Raw genomic sequence first — 23,547 nt, 5'->3', positions numbered from 1 at the left:
CTGCCTCCCTGTCAGTAAGCAGTGTCCTGCCCACGGCCCGTGTACATCAGGCCCTTCCTGACTCCCCTGAATAATAAATTAACCCTTTCTTCCCCAAGCTGCTTTTGGCCGGCGGTGTTTCATTGCAGCAACAGAAACCCCAGCTAAGACAGTGTTTTACTTCAGTGGGACTTAATTGTGGCCTAGACATGAGTGGCAGACGGGTACCTGCGGAAACTCCTGGAAGGCTCCCATAGTGTCCTGATTCCTTTCAGAAGAACCACCAATCACAATCAAGGGCCTGAAATAGTAACATTTTAGAACTGTCATTACAAATGAGAATATATGGGGTGTGAGAGATGGTTCGGCTGTTAAGAGCACTGACTGCTCTTCCAGAGGACCCAGGTTCAATTCCCTGCACCCACATGGCAGCTCACTACTGTCTGTAGCGCCAAGATCTGACACCCTCACACAGACATGCAGGCAGAATACCAGTACACATAAAAAATAAAACAAAAAGAGAATATATAAAGCATCCAGCAGTGTCCAGTGTACAATGAACAATAATTGTGAGTAACTAAGACAGAACAGACGGAGAAAACTACATCTTCCTTAAAAAGCTGGAGGCTAAAGCAATTTTAGACACAATCTGATGTGAGAGATACTGTCCTCAAGTTCACAAAAATAGAAAATGTGTGAGTGTGAGGTTTGAATATGTTTGGCCCAGGAGTGGCACTATTAGGACGTGTGGCCTTGTTGGAGTAGGTGTGACACTCTGGGTGTGGGCTTTCAGGTGGGAGCATATGTCCTAGCTGCCTGGGAGCCAGTATTCTGCTAGCAGCCTTCAGATGAAGATGTAGACCTCTCAGCTCCTCCTGCACCATGCCTGCCTGGATGCTGACATGTTCCTGCCTTAATGATAATGGATTGAACCCCTGAACCTGTAAGCCAGCCCCAATTAAATGTTGTCTTTTATAAGACTTGCCTTGGTCATGGTGTCTGTTCACAGCAGTACAACTCTAACTAAGACACAGAGGTTCTGTGTGTAGCAACCACTTTGGCAAACCTCTATCTCCAAGAATATTTACATTACAATTCATTAACAGTAGCAAAATCACAGTTATGAAGTAGCAACAAAAATAATGTTATGGTTGGGGATCTACACAGCATGAGGAACTGTATTAAAGGGTCGCAATGTTAGGAAGACTGAGAACCACTGATATATGTGCTTTTTCTCACATCAGCTTCTAGATGCTTAGGCTTACAGGTTGAGAGACAGAAAATGAAGTGTGGGTGGATCTCAAGACTAGACTGTGTACAAAGCACATTACAGGACAACAGCAAGGGATATACAGAGAAACCATGTCTAGAAAAAGAAGGGGGGGGGGAGAGGAAGAAGAGGTAGAGGAGAAAGAGGAGGAAGAGGAGAAGGAAGAGGTGGAGAAAGAGGAGGAGGAAGAGGAGGAGGAGGAAGAGGAGGAGGAGGAAGAAGAGGAGGAGGAAGAGGAGGAAGAGGAAGAAGAGGAGGAGGAAGAGGAAGAGGAGGAAGAGGAGGAGGAGGAAGAAGAAAGAGGAGGAGGAAGGAGGAGGAGGAGGAAGAAGTAGAAGAAGAGAGAAGAAAAAGAAGAGAGAAGAAGAGAGAAGAAGAAGAAAAGAAGAAAAAGAAGAAGAGAGAAGAGAAGAAGAAGAAGAAGAAGAAGAAGAAGAGAAGAAGAAGAAGAAGAAGAAGAAGTAGAAGAAGAAGAAGAAGAAAGAAGAAAAAGAAGAGAGAAGAAGAAAAGAAGAAGAAGAAAAGAAGAAGAAGAAGAAGAAGAAGAAGAAAGAAGAAGAAGAGAGAAGAAGAAAAGAAGAAGAAGAAGAAGAAGAGAGAAGAAGAAGAAGAAGAAGAAGAAGAAGAAGAAGAAGAAGAAGAAGAAGAAGAAGAAGAAGAAGAAGAAAGAAGAAAAAGAAGAGAGAAGAAGAAAAGAAGAAGAAGAAGAAGAAAAGAAGAAGAAGAAGAAGAAGAAGAAGAAAGAAGAAGAAGAAGAGAGAAAAAGAAAAGAAGAAGAAGAAGAAGAAGAAGAAGAGAAGAAGAAGAAGAAGAAGAAGAAGAAGAAGAAGAGAATTATTCCAGACTAGCCTGATCTACATAACATAGCCCCAGGTTCAATAATTTACAAATTTAAAAAGTACTTCATTTAAAACTACATGCATGCTGCATGCTCACATACACAAACACACAGAATGAAACTCTAAAATGTTAACTGTTAGTAAAGGAGTTAATAGTGTCTCGTCTTCCTCAGGATGCAAACATTTAAAGGCACATTATGTCTTGATGTCCGCAGTGAGCTGATACTGTGGTCAAGCACATTAACACTCATCGTGACACAGTTACATCTCTTGTGTGTCATGGAAGCACCTAATGTCCTCCTCCTAGTGAGTTTCTACTTTCAGCGCAGTGTTGTTAACTCTGTCCTCCTGCTGTAGCCCCTTCTTCCTGATGGCCAGACCACTTCCTAACTAATCACCCGCTTCTCTATTTCTAAGCTTTGCAAGGTGGATTTTATTTTCCCTTCCCAACTCTTTCCACCCTAGATCAGTTCTACTTGGTTAAATTATGCAAAGATATATTAAAAAGCAAGAATGACTGACTTACCAACAGTTCATGTTTGCATTTGCCATGCCGCCCAAGGCGTGGATGAGACCCGGACCAGAAACAACAAGGCACACTCCTGGCCTAGAAGCAAAGTAGAGTTTATCAACAGCAGATCAAACCTAACAACTGAAAAAAATAAAAAAAGAGGTGTAGATGCCAGCCACCTTAGCTTGGAACGTGCCAACTACCAATACATAGTGTGTTAGGGTTTCCATGGGAACTTTTTAGTGGTCAAAGGAAAGACATGTAGGTCTTTACTATAACTGCTAAACAATTGTTAGAATATCTTAATTAAAAAAGAGTAACATCAGGTTTTTATTAAGATATAATGCACATTATTACTTTTCCACTGTATTTTACTAACCTCTTCATATTTTGCTCTAATTATATTTGGGTTAGAATAAGCTGACTGATTATAGAAGCAATTTTTGACAGCCACATTCATTTTCTGTGATTTTTTTTTCATTTCCTAATAAATATATACAATATACTAAATGCTTGTGAGAAAAGACATTCTAAATGCCCGGTTTCCTCCAGATCTTTCTGAACGCTTTCTCTGGACATAACTTCCTGAGCTTAAAGTGCTCGGTAATAAAGTGCCTCTACATCATTCAGTGTGCCACTTCTCAGTTCTAACTTAATAATCTTTTAGTTTTAAAATAACACTAACACAATCCTCACCAGAGATTAAACACCCAGAACGGCACCACTCAATAGAACGCTCCACAGTAGTGGTCATTCCCCCGTGCGGTTTGCCATGACATGGACTCCACTCACTGAACACTTAAAAACATTTCCAGGACAACGAGGAGCTCTAGTTAGAACATTACTTGTTTTCCGTCACCCACTGCTAACGCTGCAACAACACTAGTCAGTGTAATTCCAGTGTTTTCAAAATAAAATTTTCAAAATTAACTTTTTAGCTTGTTAAAATAATTATTAGTCCAGAATCACTTTAAGTCATAAATGACTGTAATTTAAATGTTTTCCAGGGACAGAAAAAAATTTTTAAATATTGTTTACATGTAAATAAAGCAACAGCAGTAACACAGAGACTGTTTTAGATGACATGATTTTCCTCGGGCTCAAGTTCAGAAGGTCCCCATTAAAAAGAAAGGACTGTGAAATCTTGTTTGATTATATTTTTTAGTGGTTATTAACTTCAGTTTTAGGAATTAAAAAAACTTATATAAGTGGCAAAAAAAGGATAATACCCATTTCACCTGAATTCCACCGAAAACTATGGGAATGTAGAAAAAAAGGAGAATATATACGAAAAATCTTAATGGTTGTGGAAGTATAGGATTTTAGTTTTTCTTCCTTATATATTTTCTAAAATGGTTATTTAAAAAAGAATTATTTTTAATAAAAATGAGGGGTAATTGGCTAATACAAGTAGACTAGAATGTGCTCTGGAAACCTCACTTGGGAACAGAGCCTTTGTATAAAGATCTCACGTTTATTAATACTTTCTTCTATAATCTTTCCATAACAACTAAGCTTTCAGTTGAAATATATATTTCTACCCCAAACACTCAATGAATGCAAATGAAGCAGCCTTGATTTACCTGCCCGTTAGGTATCCAACTGCAGAGGCAGCGTAACAAGCCTACGAAGAAAGGACAGCAGGACTTAATGACACACACAGGACTCCTGGGTATAAATACAAGAGAATCTATTACTATGAAGTTGGGCTGGGCACGGTGGTGCACACCTTTAGTCCCAGCACTTACTCAGGAGGCAGAGGCAGATGGCTCTTTGATTCTGAGGCCAGCCTGGTCTACAGAGTGAGTTCTAGGACAGCCAGAGCTACACAGAGAAACCCTGTCTCATGGGGAGAGGTGGGGACGAGAATTCGAGAAGTAAAGGAAAGGAAGAATTGGAATCTACTCATTCTTATGAGATGTGATAGCCATAAACTACAAGGACCGGCTTAAGTCTGTCTTGGCCAGCGTTTCTAGTCCTGCACAAAACATCATGACCAAGAAGCAAGTTGGGGAGGAAAAGGTTTATTCAGCTTACAATTTCCACATTGCTGTTCACCAAAGAAAGTCAGGACTGGAACTCAAGCAGGTCAGGAAGCAGGAGAGGCCATGCAGAGGCCATGGAGGGATGTTACTGGCTTGCCTCTCCTGGCTTGCTCAGCCTTCTTTCTTATAGAACCCAGGTCTCCCAGCCCAGGGATGGCTCCACCCACAATGGGCTGGGCCCTCCCCCTTGATCAATAGTTGAGAAAATGCCTTACAGCTGGATCTCATGGAGGCATTTCCTCAACTGAGGCGCCTTTCTCTGTGATAACTCCAGCTTGTGTCAAGTTGACACAGAACCAGCCAGCACAGTGTCTAGGTTTTAGTTTTTCAAGGAAAATACTATCTATACTATTCATATTATCAACTCATAACTGCCTGAGTACCTTGAGAATCGATAGGGATTGATTTCTCATTGATCATGTCTGTCTTCTCTCACTCTTCTTGTTTAGAGCCTGGTCCCATTACTTAGGCTGGCCCCGAATTACCCAAGTATCCCAGGGTGAGTCACATGTCTGAGCCTTCCAAGTCTGGCATCTTTAGTTTTTCTGTTTTTCTGGACTGTCTCCTCCTTCACTAGTATCTGCTTATGCGTTCATTATTCGACATCTTTCCCTGAGTTTCATTTGCTTTTCCTTTCCTGGTGTTTTGAAAAAAAAAAAAAAAGCTGACAGCATTGGTTTTAAATCTTTACTAATGATTCACTTCGGCTATTTGGTCTAAAAGATATTTTATCTTATGAATTATATTTGATACTCATTTCACTATCATGGATTAAAAATGGTCTCCATCTTCAGCCCATTTGCACATTAGGGTCTGTAATGATGTCCGAATTTGCATTCCTCACACTGGCAATCAATCTGTTTTCTCTTTCATCCTCATCAGTTTGTCTTCAAGTTTGCAGATACTTACATACGCCAGTGAGTGTTGCTCCATTTTAAATGTGATTTTTCTGCTATCACTGTTTCTGAGTTTGCTTTCACATGGTCAAATTACACATTATTTACTGTATGTCTTCAATTCTTAGCAAGCGAGCTGGTGGCATTTTCTTTACGGCTGACATGTTTTTTTGTTTGTTTAGTTTTGAGAGAAGCTCTCACTATGGAGTTGCCCTTGACTCACCAGAAGCCTATTAAGCTCTGGGATACACCTGGGAGTTACCACGCCTGGCCATTTCTCACTGAACTGTCCTCCCTCCCGTTTACAAGGAACACGGGAAACACTAAGTTAAATGAAATACAAGCTGCCCAGGAAGAGTAGTGAGTGCACTTCAGAATTATTATTTGTCTAGAACACTACAGTACTGTCTTATCTTAAAAATAAGGGTAAATTGCATAAAATGTTTGCTAAAATTAATATACTTATTCAAAACTGGAATGATTGTGCACCTATAGCATTAACATATAGAAAGAACACTTCTCTGGCATACACCAGAAGTTGAGAAATAACAGATTGCTGTTGTTGGTTTGGTTTTGTTGCTGTTTGTGACAGGGTTTCTCTGTGTAGCCCTGGCTGTCCTAGAACTCGCTCAGTTGGTAGATCAGGCTGTCCTTGAACTCAGAGATCCACCTGCCTCTGCCTCCCATGTTCAGGGATTACAGGCATGAATTACCACTGCCCTATGAGAAATAACCAACTTTATTACCATTAAAACAAAACAGAAAACCTCCATTTTTCTACCAAATTACACCCCTTCATTGAACACATAATTCTCAAGCTATGTCTGGAGTCAAAGTGTTCTGGTTCAGAGCCTAGGTCTCCTACCTCCTACTGTGTGATTATGACAAACTACTCTGCACATTGGCTTCTTCATCTACAAAATGAATATAATTCTGAGCCCTCCAAGGAGGAAAAAGTCAGTAATCTCAGACATGTAAAATGTCTAGCTAACTTCCTGACACTCTCCTATCTGCTGGCCACACAAGTGTCTTGATTACTCTAAGGACCTGACAATAATCAAGCAATAACCAAATACACCTTTCTCTTTAGCACACTACAGTAGAACATTATAAGCACATCTCCAAGCTCAGAATACCCGAGTTCAAATGTCACTACCACATGACTCACGTTGGGCAAGTTTGACTTGGTCTCTCTGCTTTTCACTTTCCCGCCAGGTAGGATTTAGAAGCGATGGGACGCTGTGTGCATCCAACAGCTGCCATTCGGTACCTATGTAACACTTACCGCTTGCTCATTCCTCATTCCGACGTACTTGATGCCCAGTTGCTGGGCAGCGAGGGCGATTTCGGTCACAGGGATGCCTACGACACCGAACATGTACTCCACATCCTGGAGGTAGGATGGGAAAGGGGGAACAAACGCCGGTTATCAGGTGACCCAGCTTTCTTGCCCTCCCGGGAGGTCCAAAGGAAAGGCCAACAGGACCCCCGTCCCCGCCTCCCTGCCCTCCGTCTCTATGACAACGCTAGCATGTCCCTGTCTGCTTCGGGAGAGACTTTCACCCCCGAGGGATCCATCGTACTTGCGTTTTTAGGGCCTGGGCGATGACCCTAGCACCAGACACCTGCTCCTCGCTTCTGTCGCTAGCTTCTGCCGAGTTACTTTCTGGCATTTTCCACGTAAAGTTACTTCAAGATACTCTCGCGACTCACAGATTCACTAGCCGAAGAAGAGTCGGTCGCACGTTGTTGTTGGTGACACCCGCTTCTGACAGACAGGAGAGCAGCCCAACGGATTTAAGCAAAGAGGAGAAGGGGCGGGACAAGAAGTCAGAACTGGGTGAGGCGATCAGGAAAGCACGCCCATTCTCCAAGCAGTCTTTTCCGGACTCCGCCATCAGAAGGAGGCGGGACAAGCCGGAGGCCGTGTCCTGTGCCGAGCAGGTAAGAAACCCAGCCTCTGAGGCTGCTCGCCGTGGTTCTGTCCTCCACTAGGGTAGGGAGGCAGCTCAGTCTCTTGTAGGGGGGAATGGCACATGCGCATCTGGAGGATGAAAGCAAACAGAGACCACGCGAGGAGGGGGCGTGGCCCCAGCGCGCGTCCCCGCCCCCGCGGGGGGCTTCGAGCTGATTGGGAGCGAGCTGCGCAAAGACTGCTGGGACGCGGGGATCTTGGAAAGTGTAAAATCGGGGAAAACTGGCCTCTGGGTAGTGTTATGCGCCTTTGTCCTCTGGTTTCATACCTTTGTGGTTTTTGCACCGCACATCATGTGCACGTTATAGAAGTCTGTGAGCAGAGAGGTGTATCCTTAATCATAGATGACACCAAAATTGCTCGTCAAGAGATAAACTTATTATTAACCTGGCAGCTGCTCCTGACCTCTGCCTGATTTATATTTTGTTCCAGTTGGGTATTGCTAAGGTCTGTTAGAGCCATTAGTTAATAATTAATGTACGATTGCTTAACTTTTACCAAAGTAATAGTGTTGGTTGTTTTCTACTTACTGGTTCAAGGTGAAGCCTGCGTGACCCTGGCATGATATGCTGTGTAGACATTAGTCAGTTGAGAGCACCTTACATCTATTCCTTTGCCAGAAGAATTACTGGCAGAATACCATATGAAGTGCAAACTGAGATCTGATGGGAACAAATCACTGTAATTCGGATTGACTGGGCTTTTGTTTGTTTATATATTTTTTTAAGGATCAATCTTCAACTGGCCAATGTTGCCATCTGGCAAAGAGAAAAATCATTGAGCTGGTTATTTCCTTCACCTTGCGGTTCAAGTTACAGCATTCTGTGTTTACCTTGCCTGCAGAGACTGAGCAGAGGTGATGTGAATCCCTCTTCCAAGGCCAAAAGTCACTGCTGTCCCATCCAAATGCAGTATAAGGATCCCAGGAGCTGTAATTGATACAAAGCATTCTGCGTGCACTTCGAGTATGTTAACCATACTCTGTTATTTTTGTTGTCAGTGTGCTTGGAATTTTATTTGTTGGATATCGTGGTAAAATTTGCCATTGTAAAGCCAGATGTGGTGGCTCACAAGTTTAATCTCAGCACTTGGGAGGCAGAGGCATATGGGTTTCTGTGAGTTGAGGCTAGCCTAATCTGCCTAGTGAGTTTCAAGATAGCCAGGGCTATGTAGAGAGACTCTGTCTAAAAATAAATAAATAAATAAATAAATAAATAAATAAATAAAAAGAAAGGAGAAAGGAAGGAAAGAGGAAGAAAAAGAAAAAGAATGTTACTACTCAAAGGAAGAATAAATCTTAGAAAAAAAATACTAGTGATTGAACCTAGGACTTTGTACTTATTAGTCAAGTACTCTACCACTGAACTATATCCCAGGCCCTAAATTTTAACTTTCTTAAAAATCAGAATGCAGGGTGTTAGAGAGATAGCTCAGTGTTTAAGAGCAGCGGCTGCTCTTCCAGAGGACCTCAGTTAAATTCCCAGCAACCACATGGTGGCTCACAACCATCTGTAATTCCAGTTGTTCCAGCAAAGCTGATGCCCTCGTCTGGCCTGTGAGGAACGGGGCACACTTATATTATGCAGACAAAGCAGTCATACACATGTAATAAAATAATAATAATAAAGGTAGTATTAGTGACCAGCTCTCCACAGAGCAAATCCAGGTCAGAGTCCAGATAGTGATTGCTTTAGGGATCCAGCTTTGGGATGATGAGGAATGACTTGACAGCTTTATTCCAAGTGGGTGAATTACTAGGTGGCCAGGTAATTGAGAAAGAGTTGTAAGCAGGGTGTGGTGAGGCAGGCCTATGTCCCCTGTTCTCAGGATGCTAAGGCAGGAGGATCTCACGTTTGAAGCTAGCCTGGGCAACAGAGTAAGACCCTGTCTCACAAACTAATGTTTTTTTTTTTTTTTAAAGAGTTGTAATATGTATAAAGAAGATTAACTTTCAAAAGAAGGCAGCTTCTGTAGACAGTGACTCTGTGGGTCCCTATTGTGACTTTTGTCTCAGTCGGTTCACAAAAACACTAGGAACCTTGTGCTTGTTTTTAAACATAATTTGCTGAACCTGTGAAAAACAGTCCATGCTTTACCAAAGTGTAGTGCTTGGTTATCAAAGAAAGAAAGGATTGTGGCTGTCTTCTGACATCATTTGGTTGTTATGGCAAATACTATGAGTAAAAGCATGTTAGGGGAGGGGAAAGGTTTTTTCATTTTTCTTCCCCTGCCAAGTCACAGCCATTTGTGAGAGACAGTTGTCAGGGTAGGAACTAAAGGCAGGAACCACAGAGGAAGCTACTTGCTGGCTTTCTCTTTCAGCCTAGGACTACCTGTCTTGTAGGCTAGGCCCTCCTGTATTGGTTAATATTGGTCTTGATTTGTCCCTCAGAGACCAACCTGGTAAAGTGGGTTACTTTACGGAGACTCATTTCTCAGGTGATTTTTGGCTAGTTGTCAAGTTGTAGAATGGCTAAAAATGAAACTGGCTGACAACTAATAGAAAATGGAAATTTAATACATATCTTCTGTTATGTGGATTGAACCAGCATTTTGTATGTGCTAGACAGCTACTATACCCCACAGTGTTACTGTAATATCACAGTGTACTATACCCCACAGTGTTACTGTAGTATCACAGTGTACTAGACCCCACAGTGTTACTATAGTATCACAGTGTACTATACCCTGCAGTGTTACTGTAGTATTACAGTGTACTAGACCCCACAGTGTTACTGTAGTATCACAGTGTACTAGACCCCACAGTGTTACTGTAGTATCACAGTGTGCTATACCCTGCAGTGTTACTGTAGTATCACAGTGTACTAGACCCCACAGTGTTACTGTAGTATCACAGTGTACTAGACCCCACAGTGTTACTGTAGTATCACAGTGTGCTATACCCCACAGTGTTACTGTAGTATCACAGTGTACTAGACCCCACAGTGTTACTGTAGTATCACAGTGTACTAGACCCCACATGTTACTGTAGTATCACAGTGTGCTATACCCTGCAGTGTTACTGTAGTATCACAGTGTGCTAGACCCCACAGTGTTACTGTAGTATCAGTGTGTTATACCCCGCAGTGTTACTGTAGTATCACAGTGTACTAGACCCCACAGTGTTACTGTAGTATCACAGTGTGTTACACCCCACAGTGTTATTGTAGGTATACCCCACAGTGTTACTCTAGTATCACAGTGTACTAGATAGACCACTATAGTCTTACAGGATTATGAAGGTTGCTTTACTAACCCTGGTCAATGCTAATTTTCTTTCTTATCTATAAATCACTCTAGCAGCTGCCTAGTAGCTTAGTATAGTAGCTTGCTTTTCTATGTTTAAAAAAAGCTTCACAAAGTTGTCTAGGTGGGCATTTCCATCTTCCTAGCTAAGCCTTCTGAGTAGCTGAGATTTCCGTGCTATGCCACCTGCAAGCAAAATGACCAGGAATATAAAGAGGAAAAATATATAAAGCGCTGCTTTTTTTCCCAAAACAACACTTAAAAATGATACTGCCAGAACTGTGCTGAAGGAGAAATGTCAACAGAGGAGGAACAGGCATCAACTAATGTAATGAGATGGTTTGTTAAGTAAAACTGCTTAAGTTGATTTTGTTTACTTCTCATAAAATTTATGAACTGTGCTGTAACAAAGCGTAGAGATAGGCTTGAAGAAAGAAAAAAGCAAGTTTATATTGTGGAGTTCTCAGGGGCAGCTTAGTAGTAACTCCATTACAGAAGTTGAAAGGCCCTGAGCATGTTTCCCAGGTACTCTTTGACCTAGAGAATGCAGGATTCCTGCCCAAACTAAACTTTGCTTAGCAGTTTAATGCCCCCGTGACCTGGCACTGAAGCAGGGAGCAGCAAAATGGAAAGAAAATAGGAAGACTTTGCTTTCCCTGCTTTGTCTGTTTCTCTTTTCTTTTTAAAGTAAAATTGAGAGAGTTTAACATTGGCAATAACCACAATGATTTTCTTTCTTGTATATAAAATGGTGACAAGTGTGGTATAGCTTTAGCCACATACCTTGGAATAAAACTGTGAAATTCCCAGCGTGAGGTTGGCCTGGGGACATTTCATAATCAAAGACTTAAGGCCATAAACTTGTTTCTTCATCATAACCTTTGAGTTCCTTCTTGGAGCTTACCAACAACTTACTGATTTCTCATAGTTATTATTTATGATATCTTTCAGATGCATGGAAGGATTAGAAGTTACTACATACTCATAAATACACAAATGATTTCCTATGTGCCCCTCCCTGACTACATCTCCCCTCCCATCCCATAGAGGGAGCCATTACTTTGAATTTAATGTTTCTAGTTCCTGCATTATCCACATTGTTTATAGGTTCTTAATCTATTTCTGTTGTTGTAAGAGAATATATGAGAATAGGAATTATGTATTTGCTCTGTGGTGCTGAGAGGGCAGTTGTTCTACCTCTAAATTAGATCCCTCTCCTTTCCCCTGCTTTTATTTTGAGACAGGGTCTGTGAGTTTCGTAGGCAGGCCTTTAACTCACTCTGGAGCCCAAGCAGGCCTTGAACTACTTTTGCTTTAGCTTCCCAAGCAGCTGGGGATTATGAAGTCTGCTTTACCAACCCCAGCCAATGCAAAATAATTCATAAAGATGCTTATTTTTTGCTCATTTGTCTAGTAGCTCAGAAGTCTAAGAGCCCATTGCTAGCATCTGGTTTTGGTGAGGTCCTCAGAGCAGAAAGGCCAGCAGATAGATGAAGAGAGAAACAGCAGGCCAAACTAGAGATGGCTAGCCCCTCCCCACACCAAAAGCATTTGTGAGGAAGGATGACTCAGACACCTCTCAGTAGACCCAGCTTCCAGCATGGCTGTGTTGAGGGCTCCAACACATGATGTAAGGGACCGCATTCAAACAGGAGCAGAGGTTTAGGGTACTTAACCTTTTCAAAGTATAATAATGTACCCTGAAAGTGTGTTTGTCACCTATGTGAGAGTTTCTGTGTATAATACAGGAATGGGGCAGGTATTACCTGTTTTATCAGAAGTTGTCAAATTATTCTCCAAAGCCGTAAGAACTTCATGTCATCATTATGTGAGAATGGCCATTTTCTCTGTCAGTTGGAAACTTAGTGCTTTTGTTTGTTTGTTTGGTTGGTTGGTTTTGTTCTTGTCACCACTCTAGCTGGGCTCATTCAGAGGTCTGTGGTCATTTACTTGTCACCTAGATTACTTTTTACACTGGCAGTTGACGAACAGGTTTGCCATTCTGGGCATTTGGCACACCTGCCACTGAAAAGGTGTCTCTCACCATCTCGACGCCTTGTTTCTTCATGTGTAGAATGGAACAAGACCCATTGTGTAAGCCTTTGTATGCTCGGTAATGTCCCAGGAGTCACCAGTTACCTGGCTGAACTTAGACCAGGCTCTGAGCTAAATTACATTATGAGGAAATAGCGGGGTAACTAACTGATTGCTTTTTATAATAGTCCATTTGTCATAATAGGTGTTCCAGCACCATTTGCAACAGCTCATTCTTATTCCTTTAGATACTTTAGATGCATACCTAGCTTCATGTGTGTATTGCTTTTCTGTTGATATAAGCCACTGTAACAAAAAGTAACTTCAAAAAGAAAGAGCATTTACAGTTCCAGAGGGAGAGAGGCCAACATGGCCACCAGGAAGCTGGCTGATGGCTGATCACATTTCCTATTGGGGTGGGGGAGGGAAGGTTACCATATGCAGGGAATGGAGTGAGGCTCTTAGCCCTTAAAGCCACCCCCAGTGACATAATCCTTCTGGAAAGGCTCTACCTTCTAAAGGTACCATAACCTCTCCAAACAGTGCCATTGACAGGGGTCAAGTATGCAAATACATAAACCTATGAGGTGCATTTCTAATTAAAATCATATATATGGTCTATTTTCACATACACACACACACATGCACACACACACACACACACACACACACACACACATATATATTCCATGAATAATATATATATACACCAAATAAAACTTTCTATTATTTTCCTCATCTAATACTTATATCATACAGTTGTATATGTCTATTTTGACAATGTCTTCATAGTTTTGTTTGTTTTGTTAAGACAAGGTTTCTCTGTGTAGCTGAGGTGGGCCTGACTTAGCCTCCAAGGTGCTGGGATCACAGATCTGAGGTCCTCTGCTTTATTTCTCTGTGTGCATGCACATATCAGTTATGTACATATTTCTGTAGAGTGTGCAGTTGTGTGTTGAGGTAGATGTTGAACGTCTTTCTCAACTGCTTTTCACCTTGCATTTTGAGATATGGTTTCTCCTTGAACCTGGAGCTCATCGATTCAGCTAGTTTGGGTACAGTCTCCCTTTCTTCCCAGTGTTGATATTACAACCATTCACCACTGTGCCCCACAGTCACTGGAGGTTTGACCCCAGGTCCTCATGATTCCGTGGTAGGCACTTGACAGACCGTCTTCTCTATTAGTTTTAAGGAAACAGTGAGGAGAGAAGAACCTATAGACTAAAGACACATAAAAGACCTCTTTTTTTTCAAATGACTAAATTTCAAAAAGTGAAATTAATGTACAGTGGGTGACAAAACTATTTTTAAAAATACAGAAGTGGGGGGCTGGAGAGATGGCTCAGCAGTTAAGAGCACCGACTGCTCTTCCAGAGGTCCTGAGTTCAAATCCCAGCAACCACATGGTAGATCACAACCATCTGTAATGGGTTCTGATGCCCTCTTCTGGTGTGTACAAAGATAGCAACAGTGTACTCACATAAACCATTTTTTTTAAGCCAGGGTCACAATTGCATGAGCATTTATAGGTAAGGTTTGTCAGATTTAACGAAGTAAAATCAAAGCCTGGACTTTAGTTTTTGGTTAGCTGTGGGGGAAAGTTTAGTATAAAGAGACTCTTAACATTTGTTATGTGAAATTCAGTTCTAACTGGGCTTCCTATATCTGGCTAAACCATGATTGTATTCCAAGATGGCACAGTAGTTTACCTTGGCCAGCTTTCCTTGTAACGGTAGAAGTTGCCAGGCAGGGTGTTGGGGGCAAAATGGGGGTCCTTGGAAGTACCATTTTCCTTCTGTACCAGATGGTACCTAGAGTCAGACTGCCTTTCCACCACAACATAATCTTGCACATTTGCCAAGGACAACGATATGGAGAGAGAAGGCTGCGTCTTAGTGAAATCCCTCATGAGAAAAAAGTTTTACTATCCTGGGATGCTCCCAATAACATCCGGATATTCTGTTGCTTCCCAGAATTCCTCCAAAAACTTTTGGGCCTATTTTGAGCTTGGAAGATGAGGCTGCCGTGGTGGGGAAGGGGGGATGGGGATGGCAGGACCATGACAAGCTGGGGTTAGTGCTTGTTTCATAAGTGTTCCTGTAATTCTCGCCTTATCTTAGTTTTTTTTTTTTTTTTTTTTTTTTTTTATCTGAATTTTGGGTGTCATGCAGGAGTGAGGGGGGTAGTTTTTTTGAATTTTGGGTGTCGTGCAGGGGTGAGGGGGGTAGTTTTTTTGAATTTTGGGTGTCGTGCAGGGGTGAGGGGGGTAGTTTTTTTTTGGGTGTCATGCAGGGGTGAGGGGGGTAGTTTTTTTAAATTTTGGGTGTCGTGCAGGGGTGAGAGGGGTTGTTTTTTGTTTTTGGGAAGGATATGGCCCAGGTTCTGGAACTCTGTACCTTGCAGCCCATGCTGACCCCAAACTTACCACAATTCTGCTGCCTCAGCCTACCAATTGCTAGAGATTTTCTAGGAGATCCTCATTTTAGCTACAATTCCTCATTATTTTCCCTTTTCCGTACTTATTATTTCCTTTTTATTATTGCTTATTTTTATACATCTCCATTTTTACCATAATCAGGTAGGCTGATAATGTTCAGTTTCCTTTCCCTCCCTCTTGGACCTCTGGCTGGTTTCCTTGGGCCTGCATTGCCAAGTTTACAATGCTTGCATACTGTTCTATAAACAGAATCCTTGTGTTTATTTTATATCTGAAGTTCCTGCCATAGTTTTTCCATCCACTTCCTGCTCTGCAGAACTTAATGCTTTTTTCTTTTTTCTTTTTTTTAAAGAATGGCTGGTCAAAGTGATGAGACTCCCAAGTTCTTACATCTTCAAACTCATTATGAGGTACTTTTATATTTCAACCAAATATTAGCATCCTATAACAGTTCTAAGTCATATTTTCTGTTTTAGAAATGATTCTGTGGACTTTTGTTCACATCGATGTTATTGTGATAAAGTGTGAGAAACAGACTGACTTTTTGCCCTTATAAAGGCCTTTGCCAGAGCTGGAGAGTCATCTCTGTGGTTAAGAGCACTGGCTGCTCTTGCATAGGACTAGGTTTTCTTCTTAGCACCCACATGGTGGCATAGGAGCATCTGTAACTCCAGTCCCAGGGGATCTGATGCCCTCTTCTGGCCTCCTCGGACACTGCACACATGTGGTGCATAGATATACATACAGACAAAATACCTATACACTTAAATCAGTCTTTGTAAAAATGTTTGTCTCTAGCCAGGTATAGTGTTCCAAGCCTGTTATCCTAGCACTTGGGAGGCCAAGGCAGGAGGTGTTTGAGTTTGAAGTTAGCACTGGCTACATAGAGACACCATGTCTCACAAACCAAACCAAACAAAAATGTGTTTGACCTTTTAACTTGGCCCCCAAATGATTCTTTATCTTTGGTAGGAAGACTTCTCCTAGGCATTGTCTTCCTTTCTTGAGTTTTGCTTTCTATTTTTTGGCCACTTGAACATTCGTCAATTACATCCTTAAATATTCTTTTCTGATCTGTTATATAGTATTGTATTAAAAATTGTCTTTGCACCCACTATACAGCTTAAAATAAGAATCATTTATCATCTGAATGTTATGTGGGTTGGAGTCTGAGTAACACTTGGGACCTGTTTTGGCTTTCACCCTCTAGGCTGCAAGTGAGGTGTCAGCTAGAGTTCCAAACTCTACCATCTGAAGAATGACGTTCATTACAGTCCTGGGACTCATGGTGACTTGCTTACTTAAGAACAGCTGGAATTGTCTTTTTAAAAGTGTTTGCCATCTTTTCAAGGCCTTTAGACTTGGTGCATCTGGGATGGTCTCTTTGGATGAGCAGAATTGACTGGCATGGGACTTCAATTTCACAGTGAAGTCTCTTAAAGTTTCATTCATTGTTGGCTAGAAGCAAAATGTCATATCTGTGTGCACCCAAGGAAGAGAGGCTTGCTTATACAGGGGGCCCTGACAGTGTGCCTATCACACAGCCCCTTCATTTTCTTGGATCTCCTCCTATGCTTTCGTCGGAGCTTACCAACTGTTGTCCTTGCAGATTGTTTTTCAAGACTCCTTTTTAGGTCTTTATTGTGTTGCTCACATTTCTACTAGGAGTATCAGGTATCTGCCTCTAATGCTATCCATAATCTCTTGCTGAACCAAGAACTTGCAGAGTAAGCTAGACTAGCTGGCCAGGAAGCATCTAGAATTGGCTTGTCTTCACCCATCAATACTGACTGGGGTTACAGATACGCATCAACATACTCTTAGGTAGGTGCTAGGTAGGATCTGAACTCAGGTCCTCATGCTTGTGTACAGTCACTTTACCTACCATGCTGTGTCTCTGGCCTTATTTTATTTTCCCTACTTTTAAAATTAGGTTACATTTCTATTCTGTTCTCCTTCCTGTTTTTCTTCTCTTCCCTTTCTTCTTCAGTCTCTTCTTTCCCTTTCTCCTCCTCTTCCCTTTAATGCTTTTATCTCCTGTCTATTTTGTGCTGTTATTTTTAAATATAAACCAAGAAATTGTTACTTTGTCTTCATTCACTGTTACTTTGTCTTCATTTTCTATTACTTTGTCTTCCTTCACTGTTACTTTGTCTTCCTTCCCTGTTACTTTGTCTTCCTTCCCTGTTACTTTGTCTTCCTTCAATGTTACTTTGTCTTTATTCACGGCAGTGTTTAGTTACAGTTCTTAAAGTGCTTAGGGAGATTTTCTGATGAGTAATCTTATTTTTTTTTTCTTACTGTATTCTTCAAAACATCTTTTGGTTTTTGTTTTCTCTTTTTAGAGTGACTGAGTCCCTGCTGTACTGCTTGGGTTTGTTTGGCAGAGTTTGTGTGGGAGGTAAACAAGGCTGTGTTCATAATTACCTTCTCTCAGCACTTTGGAGATAATCTCACTTCTGTCTCTGACACTGAGAAGTTTATTGTAAAATAAAGCACTGAGTCATTTTTTTTAAAGATGTTGTGGGGTGGGGGCAGCCCATGCTAACCAGGCACATGTGCGGATGTTCTGAGAACAGTCCCCTGAGGTTGGTCCTCTCCTTCCACCTTTAATTTGGATTTGTGAAATGAACTTGGGTTGCCACAGCTTTCAGCTTTCTCTGTTGAGCCATCAGGATGATGCCAAATAACTGTATCCTTAAAGAGCATTGTTTCCCCATGGTTGCTTCTGTGTTTCCTTCTTAAAATCTTCGGAGATCCAAAGTTTCACAATGCTGTGTCTAGCTATAGTGTTCTTCTTCCTTATGCTGGATTTATTATTTTGCATTTTATTATCAAACTTGAGGCTATTATTCCTGTGTGTTTTCTGTATTTACTGCTTCTTAGGAATATTGTGGGACATTGTATGGACTGCCCCATCTCCTACCCTTATTCTTTGTTTCTGTCATTTTGTGCTATTTTTTTCTAATTTAAATATTTATTTTTTAAATTTTATTTTATGTGTATAGGTGTTTTGCCTGAATACATATCTGTGTACCTCATGTATGCAGTACCCAAGGAGGCCAGAAGAGGCCATCAGATCCTCTGAAACTGGAGTTACAGATGGTTAGCAGCCATGTGGGTGCTGGGAGCCAAGCCCAAGTCTTCTGCAAGAGCAACAAGTGCTCTTGCCCCCTGAGTGCCTCTCCAGCCCCTTTGTGCTGTTTTAAGCATTATTTGTTGGCAGCTCTAATTCTCACATTTTAGGGACCTCTTCATCTGACTTTATTTACTAGTATCTTACTCATTGATGCACTCTAGAGCCCACTGGGTACTGCTTTAGTTGTCAGTCATGAACTTGCTTTGCAGACATCTGAATCTCTTGGTTCCATTTTGCTGAGCTTTTTATTTTTTTCTTCTTAACTCCCGAGTAATAATTTCGTTGACTGTTTTATAATTTTGAACATTTTGTTGGCATTAGTTGTGCGGTTGTCCTGAATTGCCTGGGTTAAGAGTTCCTACAGAGGGGTGTAGACTGGCTTTTCCAGCCATCTCAGGACCATGAACATCCCCAGCACTTGGTACTCCTTTATCCTGTTCCCTGGGTCATGTATATTGTAAGAATTTGAATTCCATGGGTTGGAGAAACGGCTCAGTGGTTGGGGGCGCTGACTGCTCTTCCAGAGGTCCTGAGTTCAATTCCCAGCAACCACATGGTGGCTCACAACCATCTGTAATGACAGCTGGTGCCCTCTTCTGGTGTGTCTGATAACAGTTACAGTGTACTTAAATATAATAAATAAATAAATCTTAAAAAGAAAATAATTTGAATTCCAAGCTCAGTGTAAACAACACCTTTGGCTGTAATGTCTCTAGAGTGTGGTTCCCATAGCCAAACTTTTTTTTTAAGGAGAGTCCCGTGATGATTGGCTGGAGGGGTGATCTTCCCAGAAGGCCCAGTGCTGGCAGACCGGAAGCCATGAGCAGACATTCCCTCTAAGTGCTTCCTCACACTGCTTACATCACAAAAGGAGCTGTAGGTTTGCTGACTAAACATGGGTCTGTCTTGTTAGATATCCTTGTTTCCTGTGTGCTCAGCATCCCAAGGCCAAGCTGACGCATGGAAAAGGAGTCTCCCTGCTTCTCACAGATGACAGCCCTGGTCTGTCGATTCCCAGCATGCTTGTCAGTGTTCTTAGTATTAAAATATCAAACTTCTTAGATATCAAGTATTAAAATATCAAACTTCTTAGCTATCAAGACTGGGAAATGTCACAGTCTTACCTCACCAGTCTGGTTTTTAATTTCTAGCTTATTTTATATTCCAAAGGCTTTATTTAAGAGAATCTCTAGGCTCATAGTAAAATGGAAGGGAAAAACTATTACCCTGCCCCCACTGTCCTCATCCATGTATGATCTGCATCATTCTCAGCATCCCGGACCAGTGTGTTATGCATTGGGTACAGCTGATGAGCCTGCATCAGCCTACCCTCCTCCAGAGCCTGTGGTTTATATTAGATGTACTCTGCCGTAGCATCTGCAGACCTTTCTTGGTGACAGATGCCATGGTTGTGGAAGTCCACCAGACCTAGGCCCAGAGCTCTGTTCACCTGGCTTCAGGTACACATAGCAATGAGGAAGGCTGCTCCTGAGGCCAAGCGGTTGTTCAGTCTGAGATCCTGTCTGCTGTATTCCAGAGGTGACAGGTCTGACTCGTCACCAGAAGGCATGGCCACTGACTGCTGCGTGAGCTCCTTTCTGTCCAAACACAGCTGTTGGGCATCCAACTCTACTTGTCCAGCTGTGTGGTACTTACTTCTCTGTTGCTGTGATAAAAACAACCACAAACAAACACCCCTCCCCCAATACCAAAGCAACTTACTGAAAAGTTATTTGGGTTCTGACTTTTAGAGAGTTAGAGTCCGTAATGACGGAGATGGCAGGGAAGCTGGGCAACCCGATCTTCAGCCACAAAGACAAAGAGGAAGAGTCAAACAGGAAGTGGTGGGAGATGATGAACTCTCAAAGGTCCACTCCCTAAGTGACATATAGCCTTAGTCAAGGTCGCACCCCCTCTCCGAACAGTGACACCAACTGGGAAATAAGCGTTCAAATATCCACGCCGAGTGAGTGCTCAGCCATGGCTTTGAGTACCACTTACTTCCTTTGCAAGGCATCCAGTAGGTGTTTACATCTGCGTTTCTGTGTTTTCTCTCTGAGGTTTGGTTGTTGGTGTTATTTGTTTTGAGACAGGCTCACTGTGTAACCTCTGTTTACCTTATACTGACAGTCCTCCCTGTCTTGGCTCCTTTTATCTGAAGCCAGGTGAAGGAGAGAGATTCCTCAGCCTCAGCCACATCTGCTCTAATGAGCATCGAAGGGATTCTTTGTCTGTTCCATAGGGGTTTTGCCTGTTTGTTTTAACTTCATCACCTTTAAAATGTGTTCTTAGAATTCCCCTCTTTTGCTGATAGTTGCCGCCTGACTTCCCAGTGTCTGTTCTGACATTTGCTATCTCTTCCAGCTTTAACTTGACTTTTTAGTATCCTTGTAATTTGTTATTGTTGCTGTTGTTGAGAGATGAAGGACATGTTCTGGTAAAGCAAGCAGATACAGTAACCAGGCATTTAGTAAAGAGGTGGTGTTATGGGGAACCCTCCAGAGAAGACCATTCAGACACTGACAACAGCTGGCTGGGACTACACTCAGGTATTTGGGACCCAAGTGTAGTGGCAAGTGTTTGGAGTAATGAGTTTTTTTAATTTATTTTTATTAATTTGTATTTATATGAATACTCTGTAGCTGTCTTCAGACACATGAGAAGAGGGCATCAGATCCTATTACAGATGGTTGTGAGCTACCATGTGGTTGCTGGGAATTGAACTCAGGACCTGTAGAAGAGCAGTCAGTGCTCTTAACCGCTGAGCCATGTCTCCAGCCCTGGAGTACTAGGTTTTTTAAGGCAGAGACCACATGCTAATATCTCTCTCAGCAGTTGCAGGGGAAGGTTTTGTCCCAGCAAACAGATTAACAGAAGATAAAATGGTTAGCTGGGGGCATGTGAGGGGAGGTGTTTCCACAAGCAGGCAGTTTAACAGAAGCTAACATAAGTTATCTGGGGCATCTTGACCAAGGGTTCCTAGAATAGGGTTGGCTAATTTCCCACAGGGCTTACCACCGAGAAGATCAGAGTCTAGCTAAATGTAAAGTGGCCATAGCAGGTCGGAAGAGCTTCTGCACTGTCTTGCTCTGTCACAGTACCAAGATAGGTGCCCTGGAATTGACAGTTACACCGTGTCCAGTCTGTCTCCTGTGCCTCTGAGCCTGGGCTCAGGGCTTCATCTGTGCATGGGCTCTCCCACCAGGTGAGGTGGGATGAGCTGATGGGGAGCGCTGCCCTCTCCCCGGGAAGCTGTCTCTTCCTCCCCGGTCAGGCAGGTTCAGGTCAGACCTCCAGGGCTAAGCTCCAATAAGGTGAGTTAATAAAGTGATTCCTTACCGGGGTGGGCCTGCTCGAGAGCAGAACCTCTGGCTACTTTTCCTTCTGACCCTGGCGGGGTGTCGGGGTCTAGCCTAGACACAGGATCAGAGTTCTCAGCTGGAAAGCAGGGATATCTGGAAGGTGCATACTAAATAAAAATAATTACAGTATGGGTACAAATTCACAGGCTTAAAGTCTCTTTCTCTCTCTCTCTCTCTCTCTCTCTCTCTCTCTCTCTCTCTCTCATTTGCTCATTCACTCACTAGCTCACTCACTCGCCTTTCTCTTGCCCCAGTCTTTTACTGATACTCTAAAAGCAGGTAGAAAAAAAAAAAGACAATGTGAAATCATTGCCAAATCAAATTCAAAAGAATAACCACATTTCCACAAAGAATTAAGAATTACAATTGTCCCCCACAGTCTCAAGCTTCCCCTATTCCCAGGCCTGTGGCCAAAATAATAATAATTGCAAACTTACCATTATTTAATCCTCAACTTTTCACTTACTTCAGAGCTCAGAGGTCAGCTACCTGCATTTTCCTGTGAAGCTCTAATGACATGGGCAAATCTGCCAGGCAGTGGCCAGAAAGAACCAAGTTAACCCTTAACTCAGCAGTTCCGCTAGCTTGCTGTTCCTGTACATTGCACACAATGATTCCAAGAATCCCAGTATTTTGACTTAGTTTTACTAGTGTGTAATTTTTTTAAATTAGAAACTCTGTATTTACATTTGAGATATTATCCCTTTCCCCTGACCTGTTCCCATCCCTCCTCCTCCTCCATTTATTTGCCTTCACAAAGGTGCACTCCCTCCCAATCACCCTCTCCGCCCCATTGCCTTGGCATTCCCCTACATTGGGAAAACATGCCCTCCCTGGACCAAAAGCCTCTTCTCACATCGATGCCAGACAGTGCTATCTTCAGCTACATATGCAACTGGATTAATAGGTCTCTCAATGTGTGCACAAAGGTTGGTGTTTTAGTCCATGGGAGTTTTGGAGGGTTTGGTTGGTTGATAATGTTGTTCTTCCCATGAGGTTGCAACCCCTTTCAGCTCCTTAGCTCCTTTCTTTAGCAACCTCATTGGGGTCCCTGAGTTCAGTCTGATGATTAGCTGCAAACATGCTCAGCTGTATCTATATGACTCTAACATAGTCCCTGAGGGAGGCATCTCTATCTGGTTTCTGCCAGTAAGTACTTCTTGGGATCAGCTATAGCACTTGGATTTGGTGGCTGCATATGTGGTAGATCCCAAAGTGAGGTGGCTTCTGAGTGATCTTTTCTTCAATCCCTGTTCCTCTATCTGACCTTGCATTTTCTCCCCTGAGTGTTTTGTTCTCCCTTCTAAGAAAAACTGAGGCATCCCCATTTTAGCTTTTTTTTTTTTTTTCCAGCTTCATAATGTCTGTGAGTTGTTTCTTGGGCATTCAGAGCTTTCTGGGGCTAGTATCTGCTTATCAGTGAGTGCATACCATGTGTGTTCTTTTGTGACCCAGTTACCTCACTCAGGATGATAGTCTCTAGTTCCATCCATTTGCTGAGGAATTTCATAAAGTCATTGTTTCTAATACCTAAGAAGTACTCCATTGTGTAAATGTACCACACTTTCTGCATCCATTCATCTGTTGAAGGACATCTGGGTTTTTTCCAGCTTCTGGCTATTATAAATAAGGCTGCTATAAACATGGTGGAGCATGTGTCCTTGTTATATGTTAGAGCATCTTTGGGGTATGTACGCAAGAGTGGAATAGCTGGGTTTTCAAGTAGTACTATGTCCAATTTTCTGAAGAACCACCAGACTGATTTCCAGAGTGGTTATACCAGCTTACAACCCCACCAACAGTGGAGAAGTGTT

The 23,547-nt window shown here is 42.2% G+C and overlaps 2 protein-coding genes across 5 annotated transcripts in view; one reads left to right on the top strand and one right to left on the bottom strand.

The window, feature by feature from the left end:
• HACL1 (2-hydroxyacyl-CoA lyase 1) overlaps nucleotides 1–7,274 on the bottom strand; it is a 33,418-nt gene extending 26,144 nt beyond the window's left edge. For both annotated transcript variants that reach the window (XM_080926119.1, XM_080926120.1), the window contains exons 1-5: nucleotides 7,124–7,274; nucleotides 6,826–6,930; nucleotides 4,183–4,223; nucleotides 2,615–2,695; nucleotides 208–280 (exon numbers count right to left, since the gene is read on the bottom strand). In XM_080926119.1, the coding sequence (XP_080782245.1) occupies nucleotides 208–280; nucleotides 2,615–2,695; nucleotides 4,183–4,223; nucleotides 6,826–6,930; nucleotides 7,124–7,213 (390 nt within the window). In that variant the 5' untranslated portion in view covers nucleotides 7,214–7,274. The remainder of the gene's footprint in view (nucleotides 1–207; nucleotides 281–2,614; nucleotides 2,696–4,182; nucleotides 4,224–6,825; nucleotides 6,931–7,123) is intronic.
• A 151-nt stretch (nucleotides 7,275–7,425) lies between these two features.
• The window catches only part of BTD (biotinidase), a 35,540-nt gene continuing 19,418 nt past the window's right edge, over nucleotides 7,426–23,547 (top strand). The window contains exons 1-2 of one of the 3 annotated variants that reach the window (XM_080926927.1): nucleotides 7,428–7,484; nucleotides 15,585–15,642. In XM_080926927.1, the coding sequence (XP_080783053.1) occupies nucleotides 15,602–15,642 (41 nt within the window). In that variant the 5' untranslated portion in view covers nucleotides 7,428–7,484; nucleotides 15,585–15,601. Of the gene's footprint in view, nucleotides 7,485–15,584; nucleotides 15,643–23,547 lie in introns of all 3 variants that reach the window. The other 2 variants (XM_080926928.1, XM_080926930.1) reach the window with 2 other exon arrangements.

The sequence above is a fragment of the Micromys minutus genome (genome assembly GCF_963924665.1).
Source record: "Micromys minutus genome assembly, chromosome: 12".
Lineage (NCBI taxonomy): Eukaryota > Metazoa > Chordata > Mammalia > Rodentia > Muridae > Micromys > Micromys minutus.
Note: the sequence above shows the minus strand (reverse complement) of the source record. Positions and strands in the feature narration are given on the sequence as shown.